Source organism: Rhineura floridana, chromosome 10 (genome assembly GCF_030035675.1).
Source record: "Rhineura floridana isolate rRhiFlo1 chromosome 10, rRhiFlo1.hap2, whole genome shotgun sequence".
Classification (NCBI taxonomy): Eukaryota; Metazoa; Chordata; class Lepidosauria; order Squamata; family Rhineuridae; genus Rhineura; species Rhineura floridana.
Window position 1 is genome coordinate 80,947,713 of NC_084489.1, and position 19,280 is coordinate 80,966,992.

The following is a 19,280-nucleotide window of genomic DNA, read 5'->3' on the forward strand; positions in this document are numbered from 1 at the left end:
GTACGGTTTTGATGACGTACTCTCCTGTGGTGCATGCTGAACATTTTCATCTGTCAACTTTGGCAAGCCTGAGATCTTTGTTTTCCAGTTTGATCTCTGTTAATGTTTTTAGATACCAACAGGTGTGAGGAGGCTAGGAACAGTTCTGTGAGGGACAATTTTTGATTGTACAACGAAGCAGGTCCCTGGCATAGCAGGTGATACTCCTGATGTAATTAAAGAAGAATGACCATTGAGTACCATAATGGCTTGGAGCTGACCTCCACCATAAATAGGCAGAACAGCTTGGCCGTAGGCACAAAGCTACCCAAACAAACATACATGCAGACAGGAGTTGTGATGATCTACTGGGCTAACTCTTATCAGCAAAGAGATGAAAAGAAAGGTGGGTCTGCAATGGGCTGATCCAGGATTATGTCAAAAATGCCCCTCACCCCACAGCCTAAAACTCAGACAATGTTGGTCCATTCTATCAAATTTCACAAGGACAGGAAAATAATACTTTGCATTAGAACCAACAAATGTTCTGAATCCAGGATGATCAAAGAAGATATTGCACGTCATTAGAATCAGAACGAAATTAAAACTCAGAATGGAATTAGACATTACGGATATGAATTTGGTTTCAGAAACAATGAAAAACCTAATGGCATGGGATCTGGACAACAAATGCCATTGTACTATTCTAGGACACTTCTGGAAAGAATGTCAGCGGCCAATGGAAGGGTGAGTTTTTTGTGGAGGTTGCTACCCCCTTGTGCGCATGCACATAAACAGTATAGTGCCCCAGAACAATGCAACGTCCAGAGTATTCTAGGACAATAAACTGGTGGCTGCTGGGATCTGCTGTCAAGATTGGCTCTGCTGTTGCTATCACAAGCTACAGCAACATGACACAGTAAAAGAAAGAGGGGGACAAACAAACACGAGTAACAAAATGTGTTGGATTGTAGCAAATAAAACAAAACAAAGTCTTTAATGATGAAATTTGATGAAATCACAAGGTGAAAAACTCATTTAAAAAAACTCTATTTCTCCTTTCCACCTAAAGCCAAGGAAGCTGTCCTGGTCCTGAACCAGTGCCTGGCATCAGTGATGGACTGGAGGAGGGCGAACAAATTGAAACTAAATCCAGACAAGATGGAGGTGCTCCTGGTCAGTCGAAGGGCAGATCAGGGAATAGGGATTTAGCCTGTGCTCGATGGGGTTACACTCCCCCTGGAGACACAGGTTCGCAGTTTGGGTGTGCTCCTGGACTCAGCTCTGAACTTGGAGGCCCAGGTCTTGGCTGTGGCCAGGAATGCCTTTGCCCATTTAAGACTAGTGCGCCAGCTGCGCCCGTTCCTGGAAATGCCTGATTTGACTATGGTGATGCACGCCTTAGTTATATCCTGTTTAAACTACTGTAACGCGCTCTACGTGGGGCTGCCTTTGAAGACTGTTCGGAAACTTAAACTGGTACAAAGAGCTGCAGCCAGAGTATTAACAGGGGCTGGTTACAGGGAACATACAACTCCCTTGTTACAACAGCTCCACTGGCTGCCAGTTTGTTTCCGGTCACAATTCAAAGTGCTGGTTTTGACCTTTAAAGCCCTATATGGCCCAGGTCCAGGCTATCTGTCAGACCGTATCTCCCTATACGAGCCTGCCCGGGCCCTGAGAGCTTCAGGAGAAGCCCTTCTCTCAGTCCCAACACCCTCACAAGTGCGATTGGTCGGGACGCAAGATAGGGCCCTCTCGGTGGCTGCTCCTAAGTTCTGGAACTCCCTTCCTAGGGAAGCACGAATGGCCCCCTCCTTGCCATCCTTCCATCGGCAAGTAAAGACTTTTTTATTCCGACAGGCCTTTGGGATAGAAGGTGTTTAGGATTGGGCTTTACAAGGCTTGTTTTAATGTTTTATATTATTATCTGTATTATTTTTAATTGTTTTTAGATTTTCAAGTGCCTTTTATGGTTTTTAGGTTGTGCATAGTTTAATTGCATTTTAATTGTATGTTTTTCTATGTTTTTAACTACACGTAGTTTTATTTGTAAGCCGCCCTGAGTTCCAGTTTGGAAAAAGGGCGGAGTAAAAATAAAGTTTCAATTCAATTCAATTTAGATACAGTACTTCCATTACTGCACATGACAGAGAAGAGGAGGAGCATGCAACATAGGGCTGCCATTTTTTCCCAGTGGCAGCCCTATGTTTGTCATGTATAGTTCCAGGCTCATTGGCTACGCCTGCACCATATATTTAAAGCAATATTAAACCACTTTAACATAGACGGCTTTTCCCCACTGCAAAGAATCCTGGGAACTGGTGTTTGTTAAGGGTCCTGGAATTTGTTAGGAGGCACCCTATTCCACTCACAGAGCTACAGGTCCCTGAGTTCCCTGGGAAGAGGGGCTGACTGTTAAACCACTCTGGGAATTGTACCTCTGTTAGGGGAATAGGGGGTCTCCCAGCAATTCCCAGTACCCTTACAAACGAAGGTTCCCAGGGAAAATGGGAGACTTGGGAGAAAGCCATGTCTATTAAAGTGGCTTAACAGTACTTTAAATATATGGTGCAGGCATAGCCACAATGAATTGTGAACAATGATTGCTCAGGAGCTAATGAAGGGACCTGTGTCTTGTTGCTGACATACTGAAGAGCACACAGGGCCTTGCGCGGTGATGAAACTCTCTTTCCACTTTTGTCTGGCTTGACTTCACTCTCCCTCTAGGTTCCCCTTTGCCCAGCAAACATAACAAAATGGGGCACCTTCCCACTTCAGCTGCAGTGGCTGAAGACCCGGAGGATCAGGTACGTGACACAAGAGTGAGGCTAGGGGCAGCATTTTGCTTCAGGCAGAAAAAGCACTATGGTTGGCCTTGCTAAGGACAGTCCCAGCTGGAAATGATCGTTCTCTCACACTCCCATACCACTATCCATACTTCCTCTTGTACCTACTTTGCACACCCAGTAGGATGGGGTGCCCAAACTGTGGTCTGCCAGGTTCACCCAGGTGGTCCATGGCATGTCTACATTAACTATCCATTCTGATTTTTAATTGTATCTTATTGCATCTTATTGCAACTGATTATTATTATTATTATTATTATTTGCATGGAATTATTATTACAATTTGCATGGAATACAAGCAATAAAAGAAGCAATAAAATACAATTAAAAAGCATACAGCATCTACCAGCACAGCATAGTTCAATGACAACACGCAGAAAAATCGTTACGTAGTCCATCAAGACCCTCAACAACTTCCAAATGGTCTGTGGGGGGAAAAAAAAAAGTTTGGAAACCACTACAGTAGAGCATTTCCAGCAAGAACTGGAACTTACTCTAACCATTTGCAGGAAGCCAGATTTTGACTGGACATCAGGAAAAACTTCCTGTTAGAGCCATACGACAATGGAACCAATTACATAGAGAGGTAGTGGGCTCTCCGACACTGGAGGCATTCAAGAGGCAGCTGGACAGCCATCTGTCAGGAATGCTTTGATTTGGATTCCTGCATTGAGCAGGGGGTTGGACTTGATGGCCTTATAGGCCCCTTCCAACTCTACTATTCTATGATTCTATGATTCATTTATAGACTCATTTGTTAAGATTTAAGCCAAGATGCCAAACCAACTTCACACTAGAAAAGTCTATGCAAATGACTTTCTGGAACTCCACAGAAGCCAATCTAGAATCTTTGTGACTAAAGTATTGCTTCCAAATATTCAACAAAATGCCCTGTACATAATGCCCTGTACATCCTAGAGGTCTCTGGGAGCTCTAGTTTTGTGAGGAGGGGCTAGAGTTCTCTAATAGAGAATTCTCGGCACCCTCATCCATAATACAGTTCCCAGGATTCTTTGGAGAAAATCATGATAGTTCAACTGGGATAAAACTGATGTGGGCAAAATGTAGATCAAGGATAGACAATGTCATGCCCTCCAGATGTGGTTGGGCTGCAACTCCCGTCAGTCCTAGACAGCATGGACAATCATCAGGGGTGATGGGAGTTCTAGTCCACAAATTTTGGAGGATACCATGTTCACTCCTCCTCCTCTATATCCAATGTAATCAAACAAAAGCTGGACGGCACCAGGTTGGCTATCCCTGGTGTAGATATACCCTATGAAGACAGCCGTTAACAACAACTAGTAGTACTACTGCTGCTACTACTTTCTTGTTGTTATGTGCCTTCAAGTCGATTATGACTTATGCCAACCCTATGAATCAGTGACCTCCAAAAGCATCTGTAGTGAACCACCCTGTTAAGATCTTGTAAGTTCAGGTCTGTGGCTTACTTTATGGAAACAATCCATCTCTTGTTTGGCCTTCCTCTTTTTCTACTCCCTGCTGTTTTTCCCAACATTTTTATCTTTTCTAGTGAATCATGTCTTCTCATGATGTGTCCAAAGTAGGATAACCTCAGTTTCATTATTTTAGCTTCTAGTGATAGTTCTGGTTTAATCTGTTCTAATACCCAATTATATGTCTTTTTCACAGTCCATGGTATCCGCAAAGCTCTCTACCAACACCACATTTCAAATGAGGTGATTTTGCTCTTATCCCCTTTTTTCACTGTCCAACTTTCACATCCATACATAGAGATCGGGAATACCAAGGTCTGAATGATCCTGACTTTAGTGTTCAGTGATACATCTTTGCATTTGAGGACCTTTTCTAGTTCTCTCACAGCTGCCCTCCCCAGTCCCAGCCTTCTCCTGATTTCTTGACTATTGTCTCCATCTTGGTTAATGACTGTGCCAAGGTATTCAAAATCCTTGACAAGTTCAATGTCCTCGTTGTCAACTTTAAAGTTACATAAATCTTCTGTTGTCATTACTTTAGTCTTCTTGATGTTCAGCTGTAGTCCTGCTTTTGTGCTTTCCTCTTTAACTTTCATCAGCATTCGTTTCAAATCATTACTGGTTTCTGCTAGTAATATGGTATTGTCTACATATCTTAAATTATTGATATTTCTCCCTCCAATTTTCACACTTCCTTCATCTTGGTCCAATCCCGCTTTCCGCATATGTTCTGCATATAGATCAAACAAATAGGGTGATAAAATACACCCCTGTCTCACACACTTTCCGATTGGGAACCAATCAGTTTCTCCATATTCTGTCCTTACAGTAGCTTCTTGTCCAGAGTATAAGTTGCGCATCAGGACAATCAGATGCTGTGGCACCCCCATTTCTTTCAAAGCATTCCATAGTGTTTCATGACCTACACAGTCAAAGGCTTTGCTGTAATCTGTAAAGCACAGAGTGATTTCCTTCTGAAATTCCTTGGTCCGTTCTAGACTCCTAGCAGGGGCACCCAAGGCGGAATGGTCAAAGCTGAGACACCAGACTAAGATGCATCCAAAGTCATTATTTTAGTCTTCTTGATGTTCAACTAAAGTCCTGCTTTTGTGCTTTCCTCTTTAACTTTCATCAGCATTCATTTCAAATCATTACTGGTTTCTGCCAGTAGTATGGTATTGTCTGCATATCTTAAATTATTGATATTGATACTACTATTACTGCTCTAACAACACTGAACAGCATTCATGTGTGATTTTGCACCACAGTTCAGTAGGGTTATTTTTATCTGTCCAAAAAGAGTGACTCTGCAAGGCCACAGGTTCTCAGCTCTTAGCTCATTTCGCACGGCCTCAGTCGATTAGATTCCAAACCTGCTTTGCAGAAGCAAGAGCATCCTTCTCTCTGCAACCCCAAAATGAGCATCTGTTGCTCTAGTGCCTTGGTGAGATTTCCTAGACGACCGCAGAGGTGCCAAGAGTGCTTTCTGCTGGCTGCCCACTCCAATTTTCAGCAGACGTTTGTAAAAAGGGGAGGAATGGAGGTCAGGCGGTAGCATCAGAGATAAAGCAATGGTTTCAGAGCCTGAAATGGATAGGGGCGATGCTAAAAGTAACGGGGAAATCCTCACTAGCTTCTATGGAATTTAGACCAATATGCCTCTTTGCTAAGGCTGAGTGTTCTCAGCTCCTGCTGAGTGAAGTGGGAGTCAAGAGCAGCACTCTTAGCTTTCAGGAACAACAGCAGTAAATGAGCAAAATGAAAAACTGTCATTGCCATTGCTAAGCTGCTCATGTTCTTTCGATATGGTTCAGAAACCACGTTAATGAATACACAAATAAATAAAGGATGGCTCATCAGAAGTTATTAGTAAACTTCACCGATGGAGGGTAAGTTGCTTTGAAGCAGGACCTCCAGCAGCCACCCTCTAACATCTCACCTCCTGCGCCACCAGTGCTCTAGTGCTCATCCTTCCCCAGCCAGATGCCTTCCAGATGTTTGGGACTACAACACCCAAAATCCCTGATCGTTGGCCACAATAACTAGGGCTGATGGGGGTTGCCGTCCAAATCATCTGGAGGGCACCAGACTGGCCCTCATCCCACAGTCAGTCAACCAGACTAAGCTCTGTGAGTCAAGGATGCCTTAGATTGTAGTACTGGTTGGTCAGATGATTCCACAGATCTGAGCTCACACCCCAGTGGAGACCCACCAGTCCTGTAAGACTTTCTTCTACGCCAGCTCCTCAGCCTGAGGAACTCATGGCATTGAGCATCCACAGCAACTCCATGACATGCCTTGCCTGCTTGATCTGGTATCCGACTCCTCTCATCCCGACCCTGGATCTTGGTTCCTCTTTGCCTGACCCAGCATTTAACTCCAGCCCATCCTTGCCCACATCTTTTCCTTCTGGTTCATTTGACCATCACCTAGTAGTGCCAGTCTCAGGAGCTGCTGCAGCCTGTTGCGAAGCTAAGCCCCAGGCCTGAGAAGGTGCTTTAAGTCAAGAGCATCCCTTGTCCGCCTCTGTATCAGAATTGTTTTTAAGATGTTTTGATGGTTTTAGCACTTGGTATTTTATTATTGCATTTATATCCCCCCTTTCCTCCAAGGAGTTCAAAGTGCAGTACAAGTTTCTCCTCCTCTCCATATTATCCTCACCCCAGCCCAGATTAGGCTGAGAGGCAGTGACAGGCCCAAGGTCACCCATCGAGCTTCATGGCAGGGTGAGGACTTGAACCTGGGTCTCCCAGGTCCTAGTGCAATACTCTAACCCCTTTGCCACACTGGCTCTCCGCATTTGCCGCCATGGGGTCCTTTTGGGAGGAAGGGCAGGATATAAATTGAATAAACAATGAAGCTGGAGAGAGGCAGAGCAGGAGTGGGGTTTTTTTGTTTTCCTTCAATAGCCACCACAACTGGAAGAAGCTAAAGCGGTTTGCAGCCCTGACAGAACTTACAAGAATTTATGTAAGAAATAATTACCCCTCCGTCACCCCCATACCTGGAGAAGAAACTAATCCTGGAACTCTCAATATCAATCTGGGCAAGGCATGATAAGGGATCAGGGAATGGCAGGTAAACCTTGGCAACATCAGCGTAAGGATGGAAGAAAACCCACAGGGAGCAGCATGAGAGACCAGGAAAGCCAAGCAGAAGGTACCCTGGACCAAAGGATGCCCGGAGTGACTTTCTACTGGCTGCTGCATCCTTGGTCCACAGATGTGCCACTTCAAGGAGCAGGCTTGGGAGCATTTTTCAGTCTAAGCCACCACTGGTTCCCAAGTCATCCTAGCCAAGCTCTCAGATAGCTCAAAGGCAGGGGTAGCCCTCCAGATGTTGTTGTCGTCGGAAATATATCTCCCATCGCCCATAACCATTGGCCCTGCTGGCTAGGGTTGATGGAAGTTGGGGTACAACAACATCTGGAGGGCACCATATTGGCTAACGCTACTTGAAGGGCCCAGGGCCATTACGACAAAGATTTGCATGCGTGCGTCTTTGGGGATACTGGCAGGGGAGGCTGGTCCATTAGGGCAAGAGGAGCGCTGCCCCACCAAACTCAGCCTGCACTCACTTGCCTGCCTTCTTACTTACAACCAGTCCAGGGAGTAGCTTCCTCTTTAGTCTCAGCTGAGGTTATCATACTTTGGACACATCATGAGAAGACACGATTCACTAGAAAAGACAATAATGCTGGGAAGAACAGAAGGGAGTAGAAAAAGAGGAAGACCAAACAAGAGGTGGATTGATTCCATAAAGGAAGCCACAGACCTGAACTTACAAGATCTGAATAGGGTGGTTCACGACAGATGCCCTTGGAGGTCACTGATTCATAGGGTCGCCATAAGTCATAACCGACTTGAAGGCACATAACAACAATGCCCTTGTACATCTCAGCAGGGAGGAGGACGGGGCCACAACTAGAAGTAATCTCCTCCACCTGTCATTGGCTCTGGCTCCACCTACCACTGGGCTCCCTGCCTTCGGCTCTACCAGTCCCAATGGGCACCAGCCACCACTGGATACTGGGCCATCAGAATTCTCACTCTCTCAAGTCGCCAGCAACACATTGTCTGGGGCTGCATCTTAATCATTCACAACCCATCAAGCCTAACTCAGCCTAGCAGCCACAGATGGTGTCCTACTAAAGGCTTACAGATGACCTGTTTCTGCCGCCCGCCTCCACCTGTCTGCCTGACAAGTAGTAGCAATACACATATGGTGAATCTGAACACAACGTAATGACAAATGTGGACCCACCATGTCGCCTGCTCCAGGTTTCTCAGTGATAACTGGCGGCAACAGCACGTCTGTTGGAGTAGTTGGGTCTGGGCTTCCTCCTCCTCCTCCTCCTCCTCCTCCGATCAGCGAAACGACACCATTGCAATCCACGGAGCTATTCCTCTTGCCACTGCGTGGGCAGTTTGGAGAGTTGTGGCTCGTCTGGCTCTGCACGCTCAGCCGTCTCCCACTCCTCGGAACCAGCAGGGAGCCATGCTGGCTTTCACTGTCCCCGACGGTGCTGATGTCGTCGTCGGCAAACTCTGCCTCTGAGCCAACGTCCCTGCCGCGCAGCCGGAAGCTGAAGACACTTCCGTGGCTGGCCTTGCGCTTCACGGGGTTTTCCATGGAGCCAGAAGGAAAGCCCAGCACCGTCTGGAAGGGCCCAAAGGATAAAAGGGGCAGGGAAGGAAGGAATGGGTTTCACTATGCATTTACACAGAGCCAGGAAATATGTCTGATTCTGCCATTATAGGTCAGTGCAAGAGTGGGGAACTGCCAACCTGCAGCAGGTCAGGTGTGGCCAGTGGGGGCCTCTTCTTCTGGCCTGCAGCCTCTCTTCTTCTCCCCATCCTCTGCAAAGTAATTAGGCTTGCAAGCAGTTTATTGTTGGAGCAGGGGGTGTAGTCATCCAGGGTCTCGGGGGGGGGGCTTAGACCCCCTACTTTTTTGGGAGCAGGGTCCCAGCAAGGTCCCTATTTCTCCAGCATCCTATGAGCCAATCGGCATGATTGGGCAGTGTGTTAGCCACTGAGAAGAGTCTTCTCAGTAGCTAGCATTCTACTGTTTCATGCTTATTGGCTCCTAGGGCTCTTCCTTATCCTTTCCTACTGACTGGAGCCCATCAGAGTGAAAGGCAGCAAGTCAGCTACTGAGAAGACTCTTCTCAGTACCTAACACTCTCCTCTTTCATGCTTATTGCCTCCTAGGGATGTCTGTTGTTGTGGGAGAAGGCATTAACAAGGATTTCATTCTTAAACCTGCAGCAAAAAAGTGGGGAGATGAATGGCTTTGACTAACATGAAGGGATCCTGCACTTCTGAATTTGCCACTACATCACTGGTTGGAGCCAATGGGAAGCTTCTTTCAAGCCTAATTGCCACATGGGGGGCATTTTAGGAATTGAAGCTGAAAATGAAAAGGTTAACATTCCCCTCCCTTTGCACAGTGACCCCCCCCCAAAAAAAATTGGTAGGTAGAAAATAATTATCCTGAGAGTAAGGATACATCATCACACCATCATTTGCAGCCCCATATTCAACTTATACAGCAAGAGCCATACTTTGTAGCTGGTCCAACCAAATGAAATCACTTTAAAAAGGGGGGAAATAGTTTAAAATGCAGTCCTCAGGCACCCTCGTGCTACTCACTATGGATCTCTGGATCCCTAAGAGGATCATGACTTAACCCGCACAGAAACCCAGGAGGTGCAGATCAGGTGAATTTGCTTCAGGATGTGGACCCCCAAAATTGCTTCAGCATCCCCACGTAAGGCTCACCATTGGCAGTAGCACAGCTTCTGTCTTTTGTCCTGATTTGTTTGTTTGTCTGCTGTTTGTTTGTGTTGCTGCTGCTCCAAGTGACAGATGCGGCAGCAACTGTCTTGGCAGCCTACAGCATCCTTCACAATGCTCTGGACTTAGCATAGTTCCAAGGCATTGTGGGAGTGAAGTAGCAGCCACCACTAAAGAAAAAAAATGGTGGAGAATATCTGGGGGTGGGGGAGAGAAAAATGCCTTCTGAGAAATTTTGGCTCACGAATATTCTTTTGTTCCACATTTTCAGGCATGCATTGTGCTATGTGGAGAAAATATAGTGGCCAACATAATAGGGTAAACTGGCCCCAGGATACAATGAAGTAAGAGGGAGAAGGGAAGGGAATCGAGACACAGGAGGAGAAACTAATCTTTCTCATTGTTCAGGGGCAAACAATCTGGTTTCCACAAAACAGTCACTAAAGCTGACTCCTCTTGTCAGTACAACTGGGCAGCAGCAAGGTAGGGGGAAGACTGGAATTTCTCGGCACAAAAACGATTTGGCCTCACTCCTTTCAAAAGCTGCTGAGCACCCCTTTGCAAAGAAGATGCACACCATAAGCCCAGCCCTACGCCTTGTCATGTTCTCGGCACAGATGACAAATCACTGAATGCAAAACAAAAAGACGACTCATCAGCCGGAGGAACATGCTGAGAAATGTGCTGTTTTGTTTCACGTCCAGCCTGACTTTTTTTTGTTGTTGTTTAGCGTGCCAAAAGAACCACTCAGAGCAGTGGAACTCACTCAGCCGTTTTGGCATTCACAAGCTTGTAATTAGCGAGGCAACCCACTCAATTAAACAACAAGAATGAAGTCTCTGAAGAAATAAACGCAGAAAGACACAACAACAACAAGAAGAAGCCCATTCATATATCACAGACAGAGGAGTAGTTCTGGGTGTGTTTTAGAAGCTGTGAGCACGCGTTGTTTATTTGTCGCATCTGTGTCCAACCTTCGCAGACTTTCAGCATGCTGGCTGATTTTCTTGCTCACTTCGCTAACAATTAAGGGTGAGGGCATTTTACACAGACTGCCTCTGTTAATTTGCCAGCTCCAAGAGGCCTTACGTTGGAAAGGCGGGCATGGAGCAAGAGAGAGATACTACAGATGGTCCTTGTAGTGTCCTTATGGAGCTTCAGAACCGTTCTTAACTGTATGGCAGTTCACTTTGCTTATCTCACAGCATCATCTGTATTGCACAGGTTTAGCTGGTGGGGCTGTGAATATGAACAGAGGAACCTGCCTTAGACCTATCTAATCTAGTACTGTCCCCCTGCAGTCCAAGTGCCTGGAAACAGCTGTTCCGCACCTCAGGCAGAAGAAGGTCTTCCCCATTCCTGATATGTGGCATCCTCTTCTGAAAGGCAAGGGCTGAACTAAGCTGATCCAGGGGAGGGGAGACAGCAATGACGCCTAAAGCACTTGCTCAAAAATCCAAATGTTCCCATGGGCCTACATAGGTTGATAACCCTTGAACTAACCCAACCTAGGGGGGAAATCCTTTCCCATCTCAATGCAGAGTGATTATTTTTGATGGGTTTGCATGGGAGCTCCCTTTATTGTCTCTTTCGGAAAACACTAACCATCCTCCGTTGACCATCCTCCGATTCAGATTTCAGACCCTTTTGATCTTCTCCATCATCATCTCCCGCTGAGGATTTCTTCTTCCTTCTTCGGCTTCTTCGTTCTTTGGAATTTTTCGATGGCAAAGGTGACATTTCAAAAGAGCTAAGCGACATCGAATCAATTCCTTGCGCTAATGCCTAGAGGAGGAGAAAGAAATTGAGTAGAAACACACTATCTTTAAAACTATATTTGAAAAAAACACATACATAGAGCTTTAAGTTACAGAGCTACCCTTCTTCCAGCCAAATTTTGGGCTCCTCCTCACGCAAAGCATTAAGAAAACTAAGCAACTTTCAAAATATTGGTGATTTTTTTTTTCAATGGGTTTCACAGAATCCCTGTTCACCGCAAACCTTTGAAAATGGACTCCTACATCTTAAGGAAGGGTTTCAACTTGAAATTTGGAGTGAGTTGAAAGGATCCCTGATCCTATAACTTATTTTTCTTCACTTCCACGGATTTCATGTCAGCAGCACTCCTCCCCATGCACACACACATACTGCCAGGTGTAATGGAGCTGGGACTTTGGCTCAGCCTTAAAATTTGAATAGGAAAACTGCCCTGGTTCATGCCCTAATAACAGGTGCTTCAATTCACCTTCTGATAAAAGAGGAGGCCCTACACATTCCATCATGCACACATTCATTCATTCATTGGCGATCACTCGTTGCCGAGTAAGATTGTCTTCCAGGGTAAGGTCTTTAACAGTGGGTCCGTACAGTTACATCTAAGTCAGGCTCTCCATGCAGAGACACCTGTGCACAATGGTTTCATTTGTATGCATCTTTCCCCCATCCAAAAAAAGGGGGAGGAACACAAGGAAAGGGAGATTGCACAAATCAGTCCATCATGCATATCACCCTCCTCATGGTGCATTCACCCAGGAGATCCTGTATAAAGTGAAGGGGGAGTCCATGCTAGCCCTGCAAACTAGAGCACTGGCCCAATAATAGTCTGAACTGGGTGCTGTGGTGCTGTGATCAAGGGCACTCAGCAAATCTGCAATGGGGCTAGAACTTGAATCCTGGCCCTATCCCACCCTCTATTCCCATGATTCTCAAGTGTGACGCATGTACCCACCACTGCCTGCATGCTAACGAGTCATGCAGCAGTGCTGATAACATCACATCTTCGGGCAGAGGCAAAGCTCTTTATCATGAGGTCCCTTTTTTTTCCTGCAAAAACTCTGCTTCTTCCAGGAAAGCAGAAGTAACAACCTATGTTATTTCAGCTGATACAGATTTCTTGTTTTTTCCAACCAAAATCTTATCCTACAAAGTGCCAGAACCTGCTGTGACCAGGGATCCAGAGTGATAAATATAAACCATGGGCTTTTTTTTTTTTAACAACCCACACATATATTATACACAGATAAGACAGACTTTTCTTCGCTGCATGCTTGGACAGCGTGATCTCTGTCTCAGCTATCTGGAGGAATCACTGCAGGAGAAGTCTGGTAACACCAAGAGGTGCTAGAAATGAAGCTGAAGCCAAATTAGGCTGGGGAGGGGAATAACAATAATAATAATAATAATCCAGCAACAGAGTCTGGAAACAAAACAAACTCCTCCACCACAAATAATAATGAAAAAGGAAGCCAGTAAGCCAATAAAAACACATGAAGGCTAGAATTTCTCTCTTTCAAGTGTCACATTGCCACCAATCGACTCGTTATGTAAAATTCTGGACTGTACCAGTTTGACTGCTGCCAGGGAGGGCATATTTTTGTTTATCTATTACATTGTGTGCCACCCTTCTTCCAAGGAGCTCAGAGTGATGTACAGTTCTCCTGCCCCTGCAGTTTTATCTTTACAACAACCCTGGGTGATAAGGCCAGGCTGAGAGATTGTGTGACAGGACCAAAGTCAGTCAGGGAGCTTCAGCACCAAGTGGGGATTTGAACCCAAGTTGCATGTGGTGCTCATCTGTGCCTCTAAATGTTCCATCATACTGGCTAACACAGATCTCTCCCTGGTGGAAGGGCAATGGCTATTAGTTGTGGATAAGCACTGGAGTGGACCCCCAAATTCAGAGTCAGTACACCACTGAATAAAAAGTTACTGGGGAGTAGCAGTAAGGGAGAACTGTAGCCCACAAGCAAGGCTTGTTCATTTCCCAGTGGCCAACTGAGTTGGCCACTATGAGGAAAACGACACTGGACTAGACAGACCTTTGGCCCAATTCAGCAAAGGTCTCTTATAACTTCCTCATAAATTGGCTCTTAGAACAGTTGCCCCTTCAGAAAGGCAACTTGATTTTGTCTCCCAGAGAGAAATCTGATTTAATTCATATCCACCCCACAACTGCCACAGTTACTAAGGGCCACCCATCCCACAGTCGTTGAAGCCAGCTTCATTCATATTAATCAAAGCTATTGTATTACATGTTCTGCATTGGTGTGCCTGGCGAATGGTCAGTCAATGAGTTGCTTTGTTTGTACAAGAACAACACTAGCAATGTTTAAACAGCTGACCCGTCTATTATTCCACTTGTTGAATAATGGGTTGCTAATGGCTATTTGAAGTTGGAAGACCAATACGGCAAATCTAAAAAGAATGCTAATTAACTTGAACTAATGGTGAGGGCTGCAAATATTGAATGAAAAGCCATTAATTTCCCTCTATTGAGCATGGGAATATCTTTGAAGATGCTGATGATAATACAACTGCCTCTTTCCAATTGTGTTCTATACACATTGCCAATTAACACATGGTGTTGGAGTGGGATTCTGAGAGCTGCTTCCGTTGGGGACAAATTTTCTACACAGATAGGGAAAAAAGACCATGTGCAATGCACAGAGTGAATGCCTGGGTTGGAAGTGTATGTGTGTTGTAAAGTTCCTTGAATAGCACTCAAGGTGAGAGACTGAACCCATACAGAGTGGGAGCAGGGGCCGCACCAGCACTATCATGTTGCTTTAAACAGCCATGGGCTCCCCAAAAGAATCTTGGGAGGTATAGTTTGTTAAGGGCACTGAGAGTTGTTAGGGACCCTTATTCCCCTCACAGAGCTACAATTCCCAGATTTCCCTGAGGAGAGGGATAGTGAATCCGCTCTGGAGATTACAGTTCTGGGGGAGGGGGATAGAGGTTTAGCCATTCATCCCTCTTCCCAAAGAACTTTGAGAACTATCGTTCTATGAGAGGAATAGGGATCTCCTAACGACTCTCAGCATCCTTAACAAAACACACTTCCCAGGATTCTTTGGGGGAAGCCAGGACTGTCTGAAGTGGTATGATACTGCTTTAAATGTATAGTGCAGTTGTGGCCTAGGACATGATTTATTTAACCCTGGGCAACAGACGTCTTCCTTTCCTGAATGGAGGGGAGATGTAAAGCTGGCCAGGGAGGGAGTGGTTGTGCTGCTGTCTGTATGGCAATGTTTGTATTGCTTTAGGTGAAGGTGTGTTAATGCATTAGTTGTAAATTACGTTGAATGCTACCAGGGATTCTTCGTAGATCAGACTTTGCTTTGGGACAAGTGTTGGCTGGGAATTAACTGTGTTATGAGTAAGGACAGCGAGAATGGCTGAGGGTGAAGCTTGTAGGTAGGAGAGTGCTTAGATGCCACTCTGGAGGGCAATTAATGTTTAGCCATTAATTCCCCAGCATTTTAGTGTGGATTTCTCCCAATAAACACATTTTATAGGCAATTTTGACTAATGCACATATTTTGTAAGCCGTTTGTCATCATATAACGCATTTTGTATGTTATTTTCACTCATAGATTCATGTTTATGCACACTTTTCCCTGACACATGCCTTTTTGTAAACATTGTTTTGTTGGAAAACTGTATTGCAAAATTTGAATAAGTGTGAATTTCAAAGAATGGCTATGCTTTGGTTGTTTTGGAAAGTGCAAAATTGATAGATTGGGCTTCAAATGCAAACTGAAACAAATTTCTCCCCCATCCCCACACACTAAAGACATCCACAAGGAAGCATCTGCCAATTTCTGTTCTCTAAGTTTCTCATTTGTGCAATCAAATTTAGTTCTCCAGATTTCTCCAGCAATTTGCCACCCTGGGCTCCTTCTAGGAGAAAGGGCAGGATGTAAATTCAATAAATAAATAAATAGCAAATTTTATTCTTTAAAATCATCATGAAAATTCTTCGGCATTCTACTGCAAATTTCTCCCAACACATTTTTGTCTGGAGTTCTGACTAGTGTACACATTTTTGCAAACATTTTCTCCTAATATAATGCATGTTTGTGTGTTATTTTCACTAATTTATTCATTTTATGCACACTTAGTCCTAATACATGCACTTTTAAAAAAAACTGGTTGGCTGGAAAGCTGCATTGCAAAATTCAGAGAAGTGCGAATTTAGAGGGATGTCTGTGTTTTGGTTCTCATATTATTTCAGAAAGTGTGGATTTGATAGATTCAGCTTTAAAGCAAAGTGAATTGAATTTCTCCCCCATTCCTAAACTTAAGAGACTAAGCTTTGCATCAGCAATTTCCCAATTTGAATCTTGTCACTGCTGTAGCTTCACTAGATGGCCTTGGGCAAGCTACTCCCTCTCAGCCCCAGTCCCACCATCTGCCATGTGGAGGATAGCAATCCTCATTAATCTTATAAAATCACTGTACCAGGTGATGCACATGAAATACAGTACTTTGGACAGTTGGATGCAATTGTTAAATGTTGTTAACTGTGATCATCCTCAGAGTCCTTTTCTGGGTGCCTCTGCCATCTAAAGGGAGAGTGCCTTCATTATCGTGAAGTGCCATGGAAAGGGAAATACACAACACAGCCATGAGTCCTTTCAGAGCTGAGCCACACAATGAGCAGAATATCAACTCTGCTCTTACTAAACGGTACCACCATTTCAGTTTACAGGTGGGAGAGTATGGTTTTTTCTAATTGCCCTTATACAGATCTCCTAGTGCCAGAACAGTAGCTACATTTATTGTGGCAAAGTCACCTAGGGAGGCAGGGAATCATTGCAGAAAAGCCAGAACATAGCTGGAAATGTTTCAAGTTAGGCTGTGTATGCACAACATTATATTCTAGAATCAATGGAGATTGAGTTCATGGACGAGAGCCTGGCTGGGAGTCCAGAGTCTGTGAGTTCAAATCCCCGCTCGTGTCTCCTGGGTGTCAAGGGCCAGCTAAAGATCACCCTCACAGTGAGTGGCTCAGGGGTTACGTGCTCTGCCACCTGTGCAGCCGTGGGCAAGCTGCATAGTCCCAAGGAGCCCAGTTGCCCCCCAGCTAGCAGTTGCGGACAAGGAAGGGGCTGGCTTGTGCAGCTGTGGCAAGCTGAGCAGGCCCTAGCCAGCTGGGGAGGACTAGCCTCAGAGGGAGGCAATGGTAACCCTCCTCTGAATACCGCTTTCCATGAAAACCCTATTCATAGGGTAGCCATAAGTCGGGATAGACTTGAAGGCAGTCCATTTCCATTTTCCATACACAATCAAGACCTACTATATTTTTTCTTGACAAACTGGTTTCATTCTGAGAATAGAAGCTTAATGCAGAGTGATTCTGTATCACTTTGCAGTGTGTCCATTGGAAAATAGATATAGGAAGTCCCAGCAAAAGAGAGAGTGAGTGAATGTCCACACATGCCCAATGATGTTGTGGCTGGGTATATAACAAGACCACAAGGGGGAGGATTTTTCAACATGGAATCTAATCAAGGGGATGGTTTTCAAACACCTATCAAGTAACCACACCCACCCTTCTGGATAACAGGATAGACAATCAATCTAGATTGAAAGCAGCATGTTGAGGACAAGCACAAATTATTCTGTCTTGATAAAAACTACATTTATCCGCTATGAGTGGGCTAGTGTGCATACAGCCTTGGTTAATTAAATATGAATAAAGCACAATTGAATTTTACAGGACTTGTATGTTATCCAATGGGGTTTGCGCTGATAGGCCAAATGGTATAGAGTATTTCCTAGTGAAGAAATTGGTAGAATACTGGCTTTCCCTTACATCAAGGGTGGAGACCTTGTGGCCCACCAAATGTTGCTTGACTACAGTTCCCATCAACCCTGATCATCGATCATGCAGGCTAGAGCTGATGGGAATTGGAGTCCTCTGGTGGCTATGGCCCTTGCTTTACACACAGAAAACTATGGCGTCAGGGAGAATACGAGATGTACAGCTTTGTTATGCACAGGACATATTTCACAGGACATTCAGACTTTATTTGTAGCCAGAAGCAGAGTTAACTTCAGGGTTAACAGAACTTTCAGGGAAGTGCTGTGCCACAAGCACTCTCTTATGATGGTACAGCCCCCCCCAAAGGTTCATTGAGGCTTCCAGGGCATAGCTTGGTGGTGATGAGCGGCAGCTGGCTTGTGGCCTCCGTCTTGGTTTTCAACAAAGCCCTGCAAGATGAATTGTTCCAAAGTATTGCAAGGGAGGAAATGTCAGCCATGACTTTGCAGTGGTGGCTAATTTATCTCCACAGTGCCCCAGAATGACTCATCATCCTGAGAATTGTCAGAAACCAAGATGGGGTCCATGAGCCACCATGCCCACCTCCCCCAATGGTAGGATGTTCATCAGCAGCTGCCTGAGGACACTACCCACTTACACTGCCCTTCGCCTGAAGTGGTATCATCTGGCAAGAATGGGGGATATTTTGCTGATTATGCAGCTTAACCCCCCAAAATAAGAGAGCACAACAAACATAGGTTTCTCAAAGACCATGCCCGAGAATGATTACACACCTCCTGCTCTTTCTTCAGTGCCTCCATGGCTTCCCGAAACTTCCTCTCCTTTTCTTCCATTTCAGCAATGGTGGCCTGGTTCTGCTCTTCATACGCCATGGCCACCACAGCCAAGATCAAGTTGATCAGGTAAAAGGAGCCCAGAAAGATGACCAGCATGAAAAACAGCATGTAGATCTTGCCAGCAGATCTAAGCGTCTGAACAGAGAGAGAGGCGTCGTCAAGTTTTTAAAATGTTTCTAGATTTAACCTTCATGAGGCACTCAGCTGCAGGAGCCCTGCCCACACCCCTTAGGTATGACCAACAATCGATATGGCCAGGCTGGAGAAGATGCAGCGGTGTCAGCACCTTAGAGCACAGGTGGGCAAAGGTAACTGGCATGTATTGATAGATTTCTGGGCAATTTGCAGTAGATCACCAATGATTTCTGACTCCTAGTTGTTTAACAAAAGCTCCCACTCTCCCAAACTAGGTTGCTGAAATGAAGAAAGTTTTGAGGGGCTGTGTGGGGAAAAATCAGAAATAGATTTTAGTGTGTAAGACCGAGAGCTCATTCAGTGTATTGGTCCTCCTGGCTTGCCACATATGGAGGGAAAAAACATTCAGCAGGCACTGTTTGTAATGTAAAAATTAAAAAGTGCAGTGCCTGACAGCTGACTTAGACTGTTCCTGGTACGCCAAACCAGGAGGGCCAATACGCTAACAATGAAGCTCAGTTCTGGTCATGCCATGAAAAGAAATTCCCAGGCTGAGATGCACCCGGAGAAGCCCTGCTCCTAAAATGACAAGTGGATCTCTGCTCCTCTTCCTAAGCCACTGTTTGGCATGTGGCTTCAACTTCGGGGGAGGGGGT

At 45.2% G+C, this 19,280-nt stretch overlaps 1 protein-coding gene across 2 annotated transcripts in view; it reads right to left on the reverse strand.

Moving 5' to 3' along the window:
- Positions 1-19,280, reverse strand: part of LOC133365310 (sodium channel protein type 5 subunit alpha-like) — a 351,981-nt gene that overhangs the window by 147,803 nt on the left and 184,898 nt on the right. For both annotated transcript variants that reach the window (XM_061587000.1, XM_061586999.1), the window contains 3 exons: positions 18,427-18,624; positions 11,689-11,868; positions 8,549-8,944 (listed from right to left, as the gene is read on the reverse strand). In XM_061587000.1, the coding sequence (XP_061442984.1) occupies positions 8,549-8,944; positions 11,689-11,868; positions 18,427-18,624 (774 nt within the window). The remainder of the gene's footprint in view (positions 1-8,548; positions 8,945-11,688; positions 11,869-18,426; positions 18,625-19,280) is intronic.